Below are 19,470 nucleotides of genomic sequence, written 5' to 3'. Positions count from 1 at the left end.
TCTTTGTAGGTGAAAGCAGAGGCTTCGTGGGACTCTACCATCCACGAGTGTCCCCAGCTGAGCCGTGGGGGGATGTGGCCAGAGCAGCGGGTTTATTTGACAGTTAGAGTTGTGGTTCAGCTCAGCCACCCTGCTGACATGCAGCTTGTTTTAAGAAAACGGATCTGTGTCAACGTGAACCCAGGGCGCCAGGGTTTTGCACACAACTTTCTCAAAAGGATGTCCACCCGCAGTACCATCCCAGGCTGCGGGGTCACTTTCGAGGTGGTTTCTAACATCCCTGAGGTACGTTTGGACGTTAATATTCTGAGTTTGCCTAAATAATCTTAGAAGGGTCTTGAATGCCACTACATTATGCAAACCGATGTCAATCTAGGATGCGCCAGGTTCGGAGGACAGGGACATGCTGGCCCGGCTTGCTGCGGGTGCACACAACAGCCAGTCGGGGGATGATGAGGCGGCTATAGAGAAATACCTCCGGAGTGTCCTCAGCCTGGAGAACATCCTGACCCTGGACAGACTCAGACAGGTAGATGGAGAAAACGTTATAGAAGCAGTGCGGCGGTGGTTCGTGGCAGCTTTTCTTTCTCATTTTAACCAACTGGAAATGTTCGCAGGAAGTGGCAGTGAAGGAGCAGCTGACAAACCGAGGGAGAAGCAACAGAAGGAGCCTGAGTTCTCCTTCAGTCCACAGGGTAAAAATCCAAATGCAGAATCATATCTGGTATAGTAGATAATTCCATTCAATTTTCTGTCTGTCTATATTCAGCTGTCAGGAAGTAGACAAGACCTTTCCACAACCTGCCTGCTGGATGACAAGGTAGCCAGCGATGCGCCCGGCATAGCAGTGATGTTCTGTAGTGTATAGTTGCTGTATAGATTTTAAATATTCTGGATATGTCTCCGTGTCTGGTGTTGTTGCTCAGGGTCGATGGGAGAGTCAGCAGGATATCTTCATTCCTTCCCAGTTTCCCCGCACCCTCCCCCGACCAGCGTCCTCTCCTTCCACTTATTCCACGTCCCCTTCTTCAGCACCAGCTCCTTTCGGCATGACACCTCCACAGAACCAGGAGCCAGAGCAAGGTAACCCAAGATCATGCGTCTTCTCTCCTCTGCATCACATCATGTAAGAAATCCCATACTTGATTCTCATTCCTCAAATTCTACGCAACCGTTTCATGCACAAAGCAGCTTTATTCGATTTACTCCCATCCTGGCTACTTTCATTCCTTTTGGAAGACTTTGCATTATCTAATGTGTGCTATCTTCCTCTTCATTATCTTTTCCAAAGTTGCCAGGTGCTCTGCTCTGATCATATAAATGTTCTTTTCTCATTATGATTATTTTTGGCATTTCTTGTATTTGCTTTCAACTTCCTGTGTTAATCTTTCACTTCCTCCTCCTGCGCCCATACCTGCCATCTCCCTCTTGCCTCTTTCATCTCTTCTACATCTTTTATTCCTGCCTTTCCACTCCTCTCCCTCCCCCCCTCCCAGGTCGTTCAGGACTTGCTGCCTCTTATCTTTCAGTTAAGGCGCTCGTTCCTCAGATGCCCAAATTGCTCAAGTCTTTGTTTCCAGCACGAGATGACAAGAAGGAGCTGAGGCCTTCTCCAAACAGCCAGCAGGTCAGAGAGGTGGCAGTAAAATCCCCAAATGTTTGCCATTTTTAAACTGCTAAACGTATCCAAACCAAATCTTTGTTAACGTCTGACACGAGGCTCAGGTGATCTGTTTTAATCATGTTTGTTGCACTGCAGAATGTTCCTCGTATCGTGACATCAGGAGGAGAGGACAGTCGAATCAAGGTTGAGACGGTGAGACAGTGTCCTTGTTGTATGTACATTATAGGACTTGCTTATGTCCTACGGTGTGTGTTTTTATTTTGTACAGTCCAGCAGTATATGGCTGTATAACAAAATATTAAGCATGCATGACAGACCCTGTTTTTATAAATACAATTATAAGTCCACATAGATGTATTGTTGCTGATTATTGTTTTGCCTTGTCTGCATGCTCTCACCTGTCCCTCCGTTCCTATGGCAACCATTGGGTTCCGGTAGACCACTGTTCTACGGCCATTGACCAAAGACAGACGGGCAGAGTTCCAAGAAGTTCCTCCTCTTTCTCTGCATGATCCGCATGACGCAACCCCTCTCAGCCCCCTCAGTCAGTCATCAAGTGGCTACTTCTCCAATAGTGTTTCCATGGTTACTCTGTCTGATGTCCTCCAAACCTCTTCCTCATCTTCATCCCTTCTGGCTGCTGACTCTACGTTACCCACTATCCCCCAGGAGCAGGAGAAGCGGCAGGGTGCCGACAAAAACGACCTTGTGGCCTCTCCTCCTCAGTGTGGCGTCAACATCCCCACATCAGCTTCACCCAGCACAACCAATCACAACAGTGTCACAACGACAAACTCTGAACACAAACTGGTCAACTCAAGGGGAGGAGGTGGAGGGAGTGAAGGCTTTGAGAGGCTGGAGATCTTTGTAGATGATGAAGAACACAGTCAGGAAAACGTGCTGCCTGAGTGGCTGAGAGAGGGGGCATACGTTACAGTTGGGAGCAATAAGGCCGGGACGGTGCGCTACATGGGACTGACGCAGTTCGCAGAAGGCCTGTGGGTGGGGGTGGAGCTGGACACTCCTGTAGGTAAGCCTCTTTTTCTTTCCGGAGCCTTTTTATTTTAAGTCTCGCTTCAAACGCATGTGACGCGTATCCGACCCATCGTGACGGAGTATTTAATTCTCTCCTTGCAGGTAAAAACGATGGTTCGGTCGGAGGTCACCGTTACTTCCATTGTAAACCAGGTTACGGGGTGCTGGTCCGGCCCAGCCGGCTGTCCTCTCGTAGCCATGCAAGTCGGCACACGGAAGACTCGGTCGTCCCCGCGTCTGCCCACGTCCCGGTCCTGCGCGGGGACAGTGCGGTCGGCCGCCGGGCCGAGAATCGCAAATCCTGGAGTAGTTGAGAGGGAATCAGGAGATGGCCAGGAGAGATGAACTCCCCATGGCTGCTCTCCTGTGGTCTTCTCCTCCCTGCTATGCAACACGTTTTTCAATCTAAAGTGATGTACTGCCCAGCCTCCTTTAATCTATCCTCACAACATCCATTTACAATAATGGATGAATAGAGACGAGAGACAATGCTGAGGCCCTGCTGAAGGAACGCAGGAATCACCTTTTAAATGATCTAAAATGAATGAGCGTAGCGTCACCGAGCAGCCGGGATGCTGAAACCAAGATTCCCGGGTTGATAAAGTGGGATGCAAACAAGTCACATTCTTCTCAAACATGTATTCAAATTGGGTTTTTAATCTAGCACCACTGGTTTATCGTTTGCACATCTTAGTTTTTACTTAAAATACACAAGTTAGTACAAACTTTAATATTTTGAGTCGTTTTAACGTCGGTTGTGTCTATATATGCGCAACTTTGAGGACGCACAGTTCAACTGGGGAGTTTTAACTAAAGACCAATTAATTTTATCATCCGCTTCTCTGACTTTAGCGTTTGAAAAATGCAGTGATGTCGTTGCAGCCCTGATCTTTGCATCGGTTTCTCTCAGATGGCCCGACTGGCTTCCTGCAGCTCTGCGAGCCCCTTTCACACATGAAACGAAACGGTTGCACGTGACCAAACAATGTTTTTGACATCGGCCGCCGTTGCTCATAGCTCACGGACTTCTCGATCTTCTGGATCTTTCACACATGCACGGTTTGAACATGTCCACATGCTGCTCTGCACGCTGCTCCAGAGGATCTGCAGTTGTATTTATGCAAGAAGATGAATCCAGACATGCTGGAGGAGCCCAGAAACCTTTATAAAACTACATTTGTGTTTATACTTACTGCCTCTCTGGATAAAATCCCGTCAGTGTTTGGATTACACTGCCTGTGTGAAAGGGGCTCAACTCCCTCTCTTCTAAAGACGGACCCCCCCCCCCAGAATGTGCCTTCACCATATTTTCTTTCTTATTTAATCGATGTGTGTAGTCGTTTGTGTGTTAAAGAGAGTGCATTGAGTGTGAGGTGATCTCAGGGACTGCAGAGGGCACAGGACGAGGAGGGCCGTGTTTTTGTAAATGTTGTACAGTGTCGCCTCCACGTGCACAAATAAGTTGATGTTGTGTTTGGTGCTTTATGTGAAGTAGGAGAGTTCTCGTTGGGCAGAATTATCGTGGGAGCAATGTTATATTGGGAGGCGTCGAGAGCCCATTTTGCACTGGAGGTGGAGGATACGCAGCATCTGTGATCAGTGTGGGAACAGATTTTTAAAGACAGACAGACGGACGGACAGGTGCCATAGAACCATCAGGAGCAGGACAGTGCTTCTGGAACTGGGAGCAGGTCAGCTGCATGTGTGTTAGGAACAGGGGCTGGTTTTCCTGTGGGCCGGAGGCGCCGTAGAACGGAGACGTTAGGAAAAGGCATGTGTGCACGAGAGTGAAGAAAGTGAGCCGTGTTGCTAGTTGTTGCACGTTGGCGAAGAAATAAGAGCCGTCTATGCATTTCAAGTCGATTTGGACACGGTTGATTTGGTTTTCGTGAGCTGGAAATCAGTTTTCAGGATGTTTCGGAAAACGCAGGATGGATCTGTGCACGTCCTGAGATGCGCTCATGGGAAGAAAGACGGTACAGTGGAGCTCTTTCAAAAAGGTATCCTGCCACTATTCCAAATTATTAGTGTAAAAAGTGCTTTGGGGGGAGCTTCAAATCGAATCCTGACGGCTTTTGCGGCTTTCTGCATCATATATGATATATAACATAAATGATCCAACCTGTGGAGCAAAGAAACATGTTTTTTCATGTTTTGGACTATGATTAAGTATCTGTCAGTTGACATCTTGAATACATTATTTAAGATTCTGGCCATATTATGTTTGATTTTGAAAATCTTGTAATTAAAAGGATGGGAGAGGAAGGCTCCAGTGTTTGAGGAGCTTAAACCAAAATGCTCCTGTGTAAACGTCTGAACTCATTTCATGAAATCTGTAAAGTTCCCTTCCCGTTGAGACGCCACATTCACGACAAGCGCAGCGCTTGTGTAAAGTCGACCGAGGTCCGTGGGAAGGTTGAAGCGCCGATGCAGCCGGAAGAGTGATCGTCTTCGTGTCACGTGTTCATATCACGATGCTCACAAACGTCAGCTGGAGACTCTGGATGTCAGAATATTTAACTGTGCACACTTAACCTTCATTAATCTGAGGACTGTACGTGGACGAGCACTCAGTTCTCCTCCAGTTGTTTTTATCACGCATCTTAATTCAGGAGGCATTAAATGACTATTTATATTTGAGTCTTTCTTCACATGGTTTATGGCATGAAACTGAGAAATAGCCTTTTTGTTTTACTGAGTATTGCACAAATAATTTAGCTGAAAAATTGCTGCTATCGTAATTATAAATTACCTGTAAATGTATCAGTTCATTTCTTTCTTTGCCTTAGCTTGAAATTCAGCCTTTTTATTTTTTAAAACCCTCTCGGGTGCAGTTTTTTATCGACACCTTCTAAATTTTTGTAAACAACGAGGCACTTTGAGTTTCGGGCCTTGAAGAGGAGACGGTTTGGTGGTTGGGAGAGTCGCAGAGACCCTCCCGCCGTGTTTTCAGAGGAATTCTAACGATGTAGTACGAGACAAGGACGCGGTGGCGTGTTTAATATCGGCGCTCGCAGCCTAAAACCCAACGCTTGGGTCACGACTGTCCGCTGTGTCACTGGTTGGCAGATTGTGGGTTTGTGATGGGCCGTTTGGTCCAAGAGTGGCGTTGATGTTGGATGAGGATCAGCTCCTGTGACAGCCGCGTCTTTTTCCCATCAGGCTGTGGAATGGGGACGGCTGGTGAAGGGGAATGAGATCACTTAATGCTTCTATATGTTTCTTTACGTTATGTTGTGCCCGGATGAACGCGCGCTTCGGTTCTTTTGCACAGGTGCATCCAGAGGGAGGAATCATGAGCGTGCGTACATGAAAATACAAGCGGTGTCTGTGTTTTTGGAGTGTGTTTTTTTTCTGTACTGTTTTTGGGAGGATTTTATTTTACAGCATTTTAAGCAGAAAGAATTTTGTTTACAGTCATAGCTTTTGTTTTTTGTTGTTGTTTTAAAAAGAGCTCACGTATGGTTGCAGTAATATCTGTATCCTCCTCCCTGATGGTGCATCATACATGTATTACTTTTGGTGTTACATTTCATATTTACAGTAAAAACACAGAAGATGCAGCCCGATGGTGGAAGGACAAACATCAGCTGCAGGTTAAGAAAGATTTTTGTACTCTATCTCCCAATAATTCATAGAGATCTATGAATATTCTATATTGGTGATTTATGTCTAATCAAATTGCACATTAGTTGATTTTTTTTTTCTACATTTTTTCTTCTTTCTCTGTACATTCTTTGATTTCCTTGCTTTCACATCCTGTTCAGTCTCACATCGTTGCTGCATCATTATCAAGCAGCCAGACTGATTTTAAGATGGAACAATTCCAGCTGACACTCGGTGTACATGTCATTTAAAACCGTGCTATGAAAAGATTTGTAAAAAAAAAAAATTAAGAGATGTTATGATGATATTGCCAAATTATGTATTAATATTGAGGTTTTACAGGCATCATTGGGGAATTTAAATAAAGATTTAACTGCTTCGATGCAGAGTTCTGTCGCCCCCTGGTGGCTGCTGTTACACCTGCGTCATGACGACAGCTGCATATCTGAGTGAATACACGCATTTGTCCCTCCAGGATTATGAGAACCAATGGCCTCTTGTACTACCTCTCTGTCAGCAGTCTGTTTCTCTCCTAAGGCCTTCTGCAGCTGCAGGCTGTGTACACACACACAGAAACACACACAAATAAAGTGTGTTGTCACTGCATGATCCAACATTTCTAAAGCTGGTTGCTGGCTGGGAAGTTCAGATCCAGGACCTGTGTCTGGATGAGCACGGGAGGCTTGGTGCCTGCCGAGTTATGGGAACTTGTCTGAAGATGGAACTTCAATCCTCCTGTTCCCTCAAACCTTTCAAAAGTTGACGGAAGAACCAGATGAATAACTCAAATTTGGCTTCAGTCAGTATCGATCATATTCTCACTGATCACTTTCGCTGTTCTGATGGTTCGGCAGATTTATCATCAGGTATTGTTCGAACCCGTGACCGTGTCAGAGGTCCACCCATTGATGAGTGTGTGAATGTATGTTTGTACGTTTAACTAATGTATATGTGCATAAGACTTTAAAATATCTGAGCACAAAGTTGAGTTTTGATTAATTTAATTGTTTGTCATTTATATGCTGCAATCCAAAGAATAAACATGTATTATAATACAGTTATAATTTTCTTTTTTATCATCTAGTGAGGGGGAAAAATGCAATCAAGGCTGTTTTTTGTGTGAAACAGACACAAAAAGCAAGTTGCAAGTCAATAACGGCCTGTTTAATTCAGTCTGCTTTTATATGTAAAATACAGACAAATCTATCAAAATATGTGCCACAAGTACACAAAACTTTGTCTAAAGCACACAATGTGCATTTCTTGTACAGGAATCTTCAAAAACATGATTCTTTCACTTCAATATTTCACTCATATTTCATCACAGACATATTTCATGTGTTTCTTTAAAATGTGATTATTCTGGCTTCCTACTGATGAAAGCCAGATAATTGGCGTCGCTCTTATCTGCTCATTAACTCTTAAACAGCTCGATTATCTCTGGCTCAGGAGGCTCCTACAGAAGGGTCAGACAGCGAAGGTCGCTGCTGAAGTCGGGCGTGTCCGAAGGAAGAATGTGGGAAAATGTGACAGGGTGCAGAAGCAACAGAGAGAATGTTCAAAGGATTGAAAAACGCAGCTCTTTAAGAACCCGGAGTGGACTGCAGCTGGACTCGGAGCTTCAGAGACCTCAATACAAACGAAGAAGACAACCTGGACTTCCAGAGCACTCCAGCGGGGCCCTGCTGAGCTCTTCCATGCAGAGCTGCAGTCACTCGTGCACAAGTACGGAGGACTGCGCATGTTCTGACAGTCCAACACTAAAAATCTTTTTGTCTCCAGTAATTGTCATTTTCTGAGAAACGGAAGAATTTATGTATGAAGCTGAAATGGGCCAACTGTACAGAAACCAACACAACCACTGTGGACTGATCAATTTTTATTCCCTTGGAAATAGAATATCAATAAAAACACACCTTTAAAATAAAAACAGGTTTATCCAACAGATGAAAAAGTAACAAAAGGCATATGGAGATTTTCCACACAGCACTTACAGAACAGTCTACTGTCCAAACAAGGCACTAAAGCTGGAATCAGAAGAACAGGAGGATAACAAAGCAATGCAAACATTCTGCCGAGCTTTTTATCCAAACACGTTTGATTATTGATCAGTTTATTGCCAAAAAGAAAACCACGACCACTGGTAATGCTTCAACAGGACCTGTAAAAACACTCAGCCAGATGAGGAATCTCTTTAGTATTTACATTTAATTTGAGGAGTATGAATTGAACGCCCCGCGACCCTCAGTTTAGGAACAAGCGGTAGAAAGTGAGTGAGTGAGTGAATTGAACGCATCTCAACAGGACAGGAGCCTGCCCCCCCGAGGCAGATCCACAAGTGCACCTGCACCACTTCATGGAAGCATCTGTCGGAGCAGGTTGGCTCCCAGATGGAATTACTGGCCTGAACCACCAGCCGCTGCTTTCCCTGCTCACCCCAACCCAGCAAACGGCAGAAGGACCGAGGCCAGTGAACACACCACGACACGGCTGTAGTCAGACACAAAGTGCACCAGAAAGACTGGAAATAACTGGAAACAAGTTTTTCACTTCACCTCGACGTGTTGCTCAAGTAAAACTTCAGAAGAATGATGAGCACAGAAGGAATAAAAACCCTGAAATAATCTCTAACTGGTCATCGCAAATTCAAAATTCATTCTAGAAAGGCTTCTGCTTAGCAGATTTTAAAAAAACAACAACCGAAAAAGGCCCTTAGTAGGATAGCGTAATCTTTATACTTTGCCTGAATACAAAATTCAAAAGGTAATAATAATAAAAAATAGTAAATGATGTGTAAATGTTTAAAGCACAGACATTAGGACAGCTCTGCTGCCTACAAATACTCCACCCCGACATTAAAAATACAGAAATCATCACTGAGCAGTTGTTGGAATTCCACCAGAGAGAAGAAATACGTTGAGACATCGCAGCAAGTGATGAATTCTGTGTTCTGAAGTGGAATTACCCTTTACTCTGAAACTCTCTGTAATGGCTCTAATGAAGCAATTTCCCTTTTACAAAACGACAGTGACGTTCCCGTTGCTCCAGATCAGCCCGGGAACCTTTGCTACAGCCTCCTCACAGTCTGCCATCAGTCCCTGCTCAATTAACTCAGCTCTCATGTTGTTGAAGATTCACATTAAAGTAGCTGACGAGGAACCTGCGGGCCGTTGTATAGCTTATAGCTGCGGAGGGCTAATGTGAGGTATTTGGATTGAGTTTAACTCGTAACTAGCTTAGCCAGTGAAGCACCTGATGAGGAACAGTGATAAACCGATGTGAATGAAGTCACTTTAGTGTTGCTGTCGTTCTGACGCTGTTGTGTCGGCACAGCCACCGTAGAAACCCTGACCGCCACTGAAACAATAAGGCACTTTAACTTAAAACCTATCGAACATTACTACAAATCAAACGTGAGAGGCTTGGTTAGTGTCAGTAAGAACCAGAGACTATATCAACATGTGTCAGCAGGTGCCTTTGCTCCGTCAGACACATAAATAGGGATTGTTTGGGGATTATTTGGGGAAATCCGGAGGAGAAATGAACATTAACGCAGGTGACATGGGAGCTCCAAACAAGTGAAGCCTTTTTAAAAATTTTTGTGGCTCCACTGCTCATGATTCTGGCACAAATAAAGTGACGAAACGGCTGCGGGACCTTTCCAATATCGTGGTCTGAAAAAGCAAACATCCATTTTTACGTCAACTATTATTACTATTTACACTGTAAAGGTGTCGATGGGAGCTCGCTGCTGTATGTAAAGACCCCAAAGATCCAAACTAACTTCTTCCTTCAGGCTTCTACATTGGCTGTGCGGGGACAATTCCTTCCTAACCAATGACTTCAACGAGTAAATGTTTTGTGGTTTTTTGTTTTTTAACCATAAATCAAGATTTCAGGTGAAGCTTCTCCACCAACATTAACAGAGTTGTGTTTTTCTCCGCTGAAAAACTGAGGTGAGTCAACTCAACAGCCTGTAAGACTCAAATCGTGTTGCTGATTTCTCTCTTTTCTGTCGTTCAGATCTGTCATTCCCAGCGATGGAGGAGACCTTTCAACAGCAGGGACTGTGAGCACCATGACAGCATAAAGTGACATTAAATATAATTTAGATGTGTTTAGAACACATGGCACAAATACACACATACATGTGACACATCTGATGCATCTTTGAATAACAGGTCTCTAACACGCAGCTCCAGCCAAAACTATGGCACAATCCCAATATACATCAAATATTACACTCAATACTTTGGCTAATGCTTTACTCAGCCTTCCTCCACCAAACACTGGATCATTCCTCTCATCTATCATGTCAATAGAAATACTTTAGGCACAGATACATACCCTAAAGGTTCATACACTGTGTATATATAGATATATATATATATGTGTGTGTAAATATTAAATTCATACTTGAGTCCAGATTGTTACATACCTCCCAGCTGACCGAGCAGTATTGATTATATATTATCTCACAGTGTTTTGTGTATATGGACTGATCACCCATAAATAAACAGGCACCATCATAAACAAGACAACATAAATGCTCAATAAGTGGACGTGATGTGTAATAAATACACTGTTGCTTTTAAACCTGCTGAAAGTTTCTGTACTTGGCCTAGAAAGGTAATAAAAGGTTTATTTCTTTTATTATTGAGGACATATTAAATCCTAAATTAGGAGAAATAAAGATGTGATAAATTATATTTAAACAGCACTCCTATTGAACATCAGCCTGGCAGCTGTATACTTTTAATAATATTTGTTTCCATATACATCTGAGCTTCGATAAATTTAGCTTATTCTGCTGTTATTCTCAGTGGAACAGCAAAAATGATTACTTAGAATTATTATTGTTTATAATATTACCATTATCTTGAGTATAGCAGAGGAGGTTGGAGGTTGGTGGTTGGAGGTAGGGGTGGTAGGGGTGGGAGGTATCTCGGGGTTGGAGTTCACTCAGCTTTTGGTCATATTTGTCCTGTTTCTTACGCTCTTAGAAATGTGTTTGCATAATCTCACACCTTTGATCCTCCGTCAGTACTGAGGCTTCGGGATCCGCCTCAGCTTCAGGCGTCCTCCAGCGTCTCCGTCTTGATGTCGTTCCCGTTGCTGCACGGCGGTCTCTCCTGATTGGCCGGAGCCGGGCCGCTGTGACTGACGGCTGTCTTCTGCAGACTGATTGGGTCCTGGGGTTCCGACAGGTGCATGCCGGGTTCCTCCTGGAGGGAAGGAGATGGGGGGGACCAGGACACGCCTGTGCCAGCCGCAGCCGCTTGGGGACGACCAATCAGTGCGGCCCGTTGTCCTGAAAGACCTGCTCGACCTAGGACAGGAAACCCGCTGGGAAGAACCATGGGAACCTGAGTGGGGACAAATCAACATAGTGTCTGGCTCAATGTACCAATTAGGTGATTTGAAAGTGCGTGGTCTACCAGGGTGGGAGAGGAGAGGTCAGCTCGACCGAAACCAAAGTGTCTGGCTGGGGCCCTCTTGTCAAACAGGGACACCTCGCAGGCCTGTGACAGCAGCACAACCATCAAATAATAACCAGCTGGTTCAGGAGGAACCAGGTTTATCACCGACGCTCTTTAGGTTTATTGTTCAAACCTCGAAGCAGCCAAGTGTGACATTTTATACACAAGTACAAAGTCTCAGAGGAGAGTAAAATCTTCTGTCTGGGGCCGCAGTTTGCGTTGTCATGGTGATACAATCCTGGGTGTTTGTGGGGGCGGCTCACCTGATCAGGGAAGTCGCTTCCATCCACCTCGTCACTGTTGGACTGGCCTCCTGGACTCTGAACCTCAATGCCATGGCTCTCCAAGATGGCTGCTTCTTCAAAAACACAAACCTGATCATAGTGTATCGGCCTCGACTGCATCATCTTCCAAACAACAAGTGTTTAAAAACTTGCAAAACAAACGCACACAATGTCCTAACTAACTCAAACAGCAATGAGAACAAATGAATTAAAAAACTAAACATCTGACGGAGGATCAAGGATGAGTGCTTGTTTACTGGTTAATATTTGTTTACTCTTTAGAAATGTAAAAGATATAAGATCCAAAACATTGCAGCCGTTATTTATATTAACTTTGAAACTTATTATTTCATCTAATAATGAAATAAAAGACGGATATCGATCAAAACCTGAGATTGTTGATCGTATACAACAAATTCGCCATGTATTATAAATAAATGAGGGTAAAACCAGGAACGGACATGACATCTACACCAGAACGCTTCTAAAAACGCTTTAGCTGACGCTCTCAGCAGCCAGTAAACAGGAAGAGGATTGTTTTCCTTCAGACATAAGTCGCATAACAAGTACTTAAGGAATCTATCATATGCGCGTCATCACCGAGAGGAGCATGTCGTGACGCAGCCCGGAGGGTCTGACTGTTCTTTAACCGTGCATAAATGCGTTTATTGGGAAATTAATGAGTAACCAGGGGGGGTAAAACACTGGTTACCATAAACATATTAGGATGTAACCTGAGAAAAGGGGCAGGAAAAGTGGAAACAAGGCTTTTAAAAGAGATGGGATGAAAAAGACCAGGATCGATTGGCTGATGCCCTCAGACCCAACTCAGAAATAAACATTACCAATATTAGCGCGCCTCTTGATGTCTTTGCGGCGGTTGGCAAACCAGTTGTAGACTTTGAGGGAGGTTACCCTCTCTAAATCAGACAGCTTCTTCCCTGTAACAAACACAGACGCACACAGAGAGTTGTTTGCTTTATCCCTTTATCTCAACTTTACGAAACATTTTTCCATTATAACTGGTTTAGGGTTTATTCCACCTGGTTTCTGAATGACTGAGTTGCAGGCAGCAGCAATTTCCTCTCTCTTCGCCTCATCAGGGTACTGGTTATCACTGAAGAAGCTGTATACACACAGTAAACACACACACACATATAATATTTCCATGTGTTCATGTCTCATAACTCATGGATTTATGTCCACAGACTTCTTTTCTAGTCCTCCTCAGAGTTCACCACCTCTTCCTTACCTCTCCATGACAGCCAGACACTCCTTTCTCCAGGTGAACCTGCTTCCTCGCCGTAGACGGAAGCCCGTGGGAGCAGGGCCAAACTGGGCAGGAGCTTGCTGCCAGTCTATTATCTCATCCAGACCCAGTGGGGCAGATCGCATGGCCAGGGTGGCTCCTGATGTCACAGAGCAGCTGGTGTCAGTCGCTGTCGCGCGTTAGCACAGTTTCTCCAAAGAATATGAGTTCAGAGCATTCTATACATTCTTCACCTCCGTACACCAGTGAACATTCTCTACATGTCTCTGATAACGCTTGATTATACGTTCAGAAGAAAGAAAACCACAACCTACGCACAACAGAGAGGGGCACTGGCTTAATTCATGGTTTTGTAGTAATTGTTGCCTCTACACTTTTCACCTCGTTGGTTTTTGGGACTCAGTAATAGGGATCATACATGTGGCTTCACTTCAGTCCTGACTGGGTTTAACTGGGAACAGCAGAACCAGCTTGTTGGTGGGAGAGTTCACTATACATATAAATCAGCTGAGACATCAACTGTTCTTCTGCATTGGTGACCTGGAGTGTCCAAAGTCCCTCTGATGTTTGCTCTCCACATACTTCATCATCGATGTAAACCAGGTTTTTTTTACATAAGTCAAAGTTTTACTTTTGTCACCAGGATTCCTAAACTAGGTTCAAACTACAGGACTGATCCCAATTTCCTAAGAAGTGTGGGAATGTTTCTAAATCAAGGCTATTCTGATCTGTGTATCTTCTGGGTGAGTGAGATCTGATATCTAGAATCTAAAAGCTTACAGCTTACATAATTAGAGGTCTGACAAAGGACGTGCGTCCACTCTGTTTTCAGACAACCAGATGAAGAGGAAGGTGCGCCTCCATATAGGATTTAGCTTACATGCTATTATCATGTGATGACACTTTTTAAATGATTTGACTGAATAATAAACATTCAGGACAGCATCATGGTCACGTCTCTTCGTGCCACTATGCACCGAAGAATTACATTTTCAAAAACTTAAACATGAATAACATTTCCTGGTTGTAGCAACATGGTCGAGCTGACAGTGGAACAGGTGGATGCTTGTTTAGGGGCTGTGGGGAATGGAAGGGAGTGTTACCGGGGTTAGATCTTTCCAGCTGGTACCAACGGAAGAAAGCCCGCTTCTTCTGCTCACTCAGGTCAGATCCCTGCTGCAGAAGCCAGTGGGAAATCCGACTCTGGCTGATGCCTGAAGGGCGAAGAATGGAGCGAAATCCGTATTGTCAACAGAGTGGGCGCTCGCTCGCATGCTGTCTCTCTGGGTATGATTCAGTGTCTATGGTTTAAAGGGCAAGTTGATTCTTACCTGTAACCTGAGCAACCACAGCTTGGGAGATTCTCCTGTTGGCCAGGAATAATTTAATCTCCTCTTTGATCAGAGAGCTGTCGCGCCTGCGAGCACAGAGAGATCACAGTCGTTACCAAATAGTGAAGCAGATCTCCAGTAGCCTCACATGTCTGACTGGATTACATCAACATTCATTAAAAAGTTTCACCTCCGGCATCCACAGCAACGACTAAAGCTGAAAATCTGCAGCAATCAGAAGCCACATTCTTCCGTGACGTTCACACTTTCTACCTCAATACAGCTCTGATTGCCGTCTTCTCTCTCCACAGATGATAGCTGCCAGCGTGTGCGCACACGTGTCCCGGAATGAGTAATAATTGTGGGTAACCTTTCATCAAAGTAGCCTGAAGGCAAACTTGTTATTCTCCAAAGCATTTAACACCACAGGGTAGCAGACCATTACCGACATAATGCACACAACACAATAGCAACTAAAGATTAAGTAATAAATATTTTTAAAAGTGCAGGAGCACAACGACGGGATTAGAATGTTTTTTCTAATGGACGACTTAGGTATTACGTATCAATAAACCTGTGCTGTAAGGTGTCACTGGGACAATGCACAGATCTATACAATGCACCACCACAGGGTACAGGGACGCACACAGCAGCTGTGACTGCTCTGCATGTTCACCGTGTATTTACTCCCACAAATCCATCCGTTTGAGAAGTCAGCAAATGTGCACAACCTTCTCCCCGTTCTGTCACATCTGCATATTTAAAGACACGAAAATTGGTTGTAGGTTGGTTTGTGCAGAGGAAATGATGAATGACCCAACATGTGACCATATAAATTCACCGTGTTGTACAGTATGTGCAGTAAAAGGTTGAGGATGGAGTTACCAATGTATAATACAACCAAAAATGAAGCAAACCGAAATTACTTATTAGTGATTTAACAGTGTGTACATGACACACACACGAAGAGAATTTTCTGTTTTCTGTATATGTTGCTGTTTCATGTTAGAATTTGTTTAGATGTTAGGGATAATATAATCATTAGCAAGTGTAAAAAAGATAAGCAGTCAGTTGACCGCTTATCTCCTACCTAGCAAGTGTAATGAAGATAAGCAGTCAGTTGACCGTCCCTTGACATGACTGTTGTTTCGATAACGATAATTGCAATCAGTGGAAACAGTCAGGCTGAAAGTGTTAACCGACCCATCGCAAAAGTGGGCTGCATAGTTTAGTGGTGTTGATAAGTTCATCTGCAAGAAGAATGTGAACTTTGTCCTGGCTAAAATCAGAGGACTGGATTAGCATCATAATTTGCCTGTGTGTTTGTTGTCAGGTTGTCAGACTTCATGCTCTGACAATTGACTTTGTTATTGGAGGGTTTTGAACTGGCCCGGAGCTCTGAAATATTTGTATCTTGAATTGATTCTATTTGCTAAATACATTTTGAAGTTTTCTCCTTAGAGTCTTCATTCAGAGAACACGCGGATCGGCGGTGACACACTTGAGAATATTGCGATGCAACACACACAAGGAGCAGAAAGAAACAAAAGAGACGCAATCTAGGCTATCGAAGACATTTCAGTGTCGAGAGAATCGCTGTAATATTATGAGCTGGCAGTTATACGATGATTTCAGATATACTTCTTTAAAGGATCATCTTCCCATCCATGTCCATCATCCAGCTTTACGTCTGATTCCCATCTTGTTTGTTCTTACCTCATCAGTTCTTCCACCTTCTCTTCAACATCAATGTCCTCTTCATTTGTATCAAACCCAAAGCCGGGCGCCATTACAGCGCCACCAACCACGCCGAGTGGAAAACGGGGGGGTGACAGCTTCCCATTGGTGGCCGCCGGGAGGCCGTTCTCGGCCACAGCAGCCGTAGGGACAGGCGATGCTACGGAGATCTGTAAAGGTGGGAAGGTGGTGTCAAAGTTGTTGGTTGGTGAGAGGGACAGGTGGGTATCAGGAAAGCTTGTCTGTGTGGCAGTGGACATCATGGAGGAAGACACAAGGACGGTGCTGGAAGAGGGAGGCCTGTAGGAAGATTTACGGCTCAACTTGTGTTCATGTTTCTGTTCCAGGTGGTCCAGGGTGTCCAGGGCATGGACAACCTCCACCGGAGTGATCCCTGTTCTCCTCAACCTCTGGAGCAGGTCAATCTGCTGGATGGTAAAGCGAGGCTCCTCACACTGCTGGAACATCCTAGAAGACAAAATAAGGATATAATCAGGCCAGTTAGGGTGCAGCAGGCCTTTACAGTTATTATCAGTGCAGTGAATTTGCAGTGCTGGATATCATATGAGTCACAAACATAATATATACCGTAAATGCATTTGTAAACACCGTCTTGTTGTTCATTTGTATTCATGTTGCATTTCATCGTAGAAAGACTCATAGAACAAAATGGAGAACAGTCACATCTGTTCCTTCCTGCCTGTGTGCGCAGATAGATAGACACACGCGCGCGCACACACACGCACGCACATTATGACTGCTCAGCAGCTGCTAGATATAAAGCACATTCCTGACGAATGAAAACTCTCTATGATAATCGGAACCTTTTAAATGTCGATGTCATGTTCACAAACAACCGTGTGGTCACATTAATGTGATCAGTAGCAAACCTGTTATTCTCTCATCTTGATGAATATTCTATATGAGCGAAAGTTCTTATGTTCAACAAAAACGCCACCAAGCTGACAGACAAAAAAAAAAAAATCTGACAGGGGACACAAGTGACAGAATACAGTCTCAGTCCTTTTCTCACATGCTGAGTAGAGAAACAGCAGAGCAAATATTCAAAGTCAGCAGACTTGTCATGCACTTTGAGAGACAAATAAATGTATGTGTTTGTGTGTGCTTGCACTGGCTACTTATTAGGTACCAACATCCACATTCTACTACTAGCAAATTGAGGACTTTTTACAGAAGTGAGGACATTTGGGCTGGATTGTTTGAGGCTTAGGATGTGGTTTTAAGGTTGAGGTTAATATTGGGTTTAAGCTAGGGCTGGTGTAATGTTAGGGGGGAAGTTGTGACGGTTACTGTTAAAGGGGCTGGATAATAGATTATGTCTAAACGTCTTCACAAAGAAAGATAGATAGGTCTGTGCGTGCGTGTGTGCGTGCGTGCGTTACATCTGGAGCAGCCAGGCTTCATACAGCGTCTTGTATCCCAGTGCTGCAGAGGATGAGTCACACCTCATAAAGTTTGATTGATGTATTTAGTTCCTACACGACCGACACATGCCGGCTTGGTGCTGTTTACGTTACGTTTATTGACAATTTTTAGGTGCAAGAACGAATTTTTTGCAGCTCATCTTAATGAATGCTTAAATCAAGAGTGAAAACAAAATCTTCACTAAACTGCTAGAGCCACTTTTAGCCACAGAGATAAAAATAGGACAGAACAGACCAGGAGTCAGTTATTCATATTCTCTCAACAGACACTTATTCCTATTGATGGTGTTCGGAGCACTGGAGTCTGATCCAGCAGTTCCTGGGTTAGATTGGTCAGCAGGCCATCACAGGACACACACCATGCACTAATCACTGGGGGGGGGGGGGGGGGGGGTCTGCATTGAATGTGCATGTTGGGGTGGGACTACTGCAGGACCATTATGAGATGGACTTGCTGCAATCAGTATCATTGCAACCCTTCAATGATTTACATAAATATTGAATTTACTAAAATAATGGCAAAATGTAAACATCCGGTCAACTCGTACACCCTGATAGAACAGGGCGACTCCTTCGGAGCCACCAGCAGGAGGGAACAGACGCCTGTAAATGTCTCTCCTAGACTGGGACCATCTAGGAGCTCAGTTCTGTTGTTACACTTGACCTGGACTCTGAACTCTCTGACCTTTGACCTCTGTCTACAATGTAGCCAAACAACAAACCACAACGGTCACAACACACGTCAACAAACTCACAGAAACTGCTCAAACCCTACAGATGCCCACTTTCACTTTTAAAAGATCTCTGTGGGAAATAATGTCACATTAATAGATGAAACCAGGATGGCCCAGTGGGAACACTAGAGGAGAAACTCTGTGTGTGTGTGTGTGTGTGTTGTGTGTTTACAGGGGTAAGGTATTTGCAAATGTCAGTGCAGAGGTGTGTTAAAATGGTCCCAGAAGACGTTTAGGAAGGAATAGCGGATTTTCTTTCCTCTTGCTGCAAGAAGAAATTCCATCTTGGCATTTGCGGTGGCCTCTGGCGTTCGGATGATCATGAAAACCTTCGACTCAGCAGACATCTACCAAAGTTGTTATAACGACAACAAGAGCGCATATTTCTGCGGGTTTGACTTTTTCAGCCGAATTTCCCTCCGTTCACCGCGCTGCAAGCTCGGATCAAAAGTTGACGCCACTTGCAACTTCGCGTCTCCGTGTCGAATCACAGACAGACTCTTTGAAATTCAAGCATGAGCGTTTTAGTCAAATTACAGGACCTGAACTTTGGAAGAAAACCACCGCAGCACAGCTGAAATGTTCAGGTTTCGGATATCAACTCGTAAGACGTACGGGGTTAGCAGCGGGAATTGTAGATGCGGGACTGAACTTACCTTAATATTCCAACCAAAGAGCCTCCGTGGATGTTTGTTTTACCATATATCTGTTCTATAAGGCCGTCAAAACACGCAGGCACTGACAGTTTTCCCAAAATGTCTTCTCCGTTTCTAATTGGGTTTCAGCCCACCGTCAGACAGATTTGCCTTTTGTCCGGCAGACAGGCGCCATGTTGACACAGTGACGCAAAGCAGGGTGGGAGACGTAGTTTTTACTGTCATCACAAACAGGCATGTCAACGTTTACAGTAGGTCGAACTCCACC

General features: G+C 44.3%; 2 protein-coding genes across 8 annotated transcripts in view; one reads left to right on the top strand and one right to left on the bottom strand.

The window, feature by feature from the left end:
- The window catches only part of kif13ba (kinesin family member 13Ba), a 28,709-nt gene extending 21,387 nt beyond the window's left edge, over nt 1–7,322 (top strand). For 2 of the 5 annotated variants that reach the window (XM_057025798.1, XM_057025797.1), the window contains 9 exons: nt 10–285; nt 377–529; nt 618–695; nt 770–820; nt 927–1,083; nt 1,497–1,627; nt 1,760–1,816; nt 2,063–2,654; nt 2,762–7,322. In XM_057025798.1, coding sequence (XP_056881778.1) covers nt 10–285; nt 377–529; nt 618–695; nt 770–820; nt 927–1,083; nt 1,497–1,627; nt 1,760–1,816; nt 2,063–2,654; nt 2,762–2,973 — 1,707 coding nt within the window. In that variant the 3' untranslated portion in view covers nt 2,974–7,322. Of the gene's footprint in view, nt 1–9; nt 286–376; nt 530–617; nt 696–769; nt 821–926; nt 1,127–1,496; nt 1,628–1,759; nt 1,817–2,062; nt 2,655–2,761 lie in introns of those variants that run through there. The other 3 variants (XM_057025800.1, XM_057025799.1, XR_008949490.1) reach the window with 3 other exon arrangements.
- Nucleotides 7,323–8,127: 805 nt separating this feature from the next.
- Nucleotides 8,128–19,402, bottom strand: LOC130521921 (homeobox-containing protein 1-like). Of its 3 annotated transcripts, none has more exons than XM_057025804.1 (10): nt 19,203–19,402; nt 16,347–16,835; nt 14,631–14,716; nt 14,403–14,513; nt 13,282–13,438; nt 13,073–13,155; nt 12,875–12,970; nt 12,009–12,103; nt 11,704–11,787; nt 8,128–11,631 (listed from the first exon to the last, which is right to left on the bottom strand). In XM_057025804.1, exons 2-10 carry the CDS (start codon nt 16,832–16,834, stop codon nt 11,338–11,340), a joined length of 1,494 nt encoding a protein of 497 aa, XP_056881784.1. In that variant the 5' UTR covers nt 16,835; nt 19,203–19,402; the 3' UTR covers nt 8,128–11,337. The 3 variants fall into 3 exon arrangements, with proteins under 3 accessions (XP_056881784.1, XP_056881786.1, XP_056881787.1); XM_057025806.1 differs by having other exon boundaries at nt 12,009–12,100; XM_057025807.1 differs by having other exon boundaries at nt 12,009–12,097.
- Between the last annotated feature and the right edge of the window lie 68 nt (nt 19,403–19,470).

This window comes from Takifugu flavidus, chromosome 2 (assembly GCF_003711565.1).
Source record: "Takifugu flavidus isolate HTHZ2018 chromosome 2, ASM371156v2, whole genome shotgun sequence".
Lineage (NCBI taxonomy): Eukaryota > Metazoa > Chordata > Actinopteri > Tetraodontiformes > Tetraodontidae > Takifugu > Takifugu flavidus.
The sequence above is the reverse complement of the archived record's forward strand: the minus strand, read 5'-3'. Positions and strand labels throughout refer to the sequence as shown.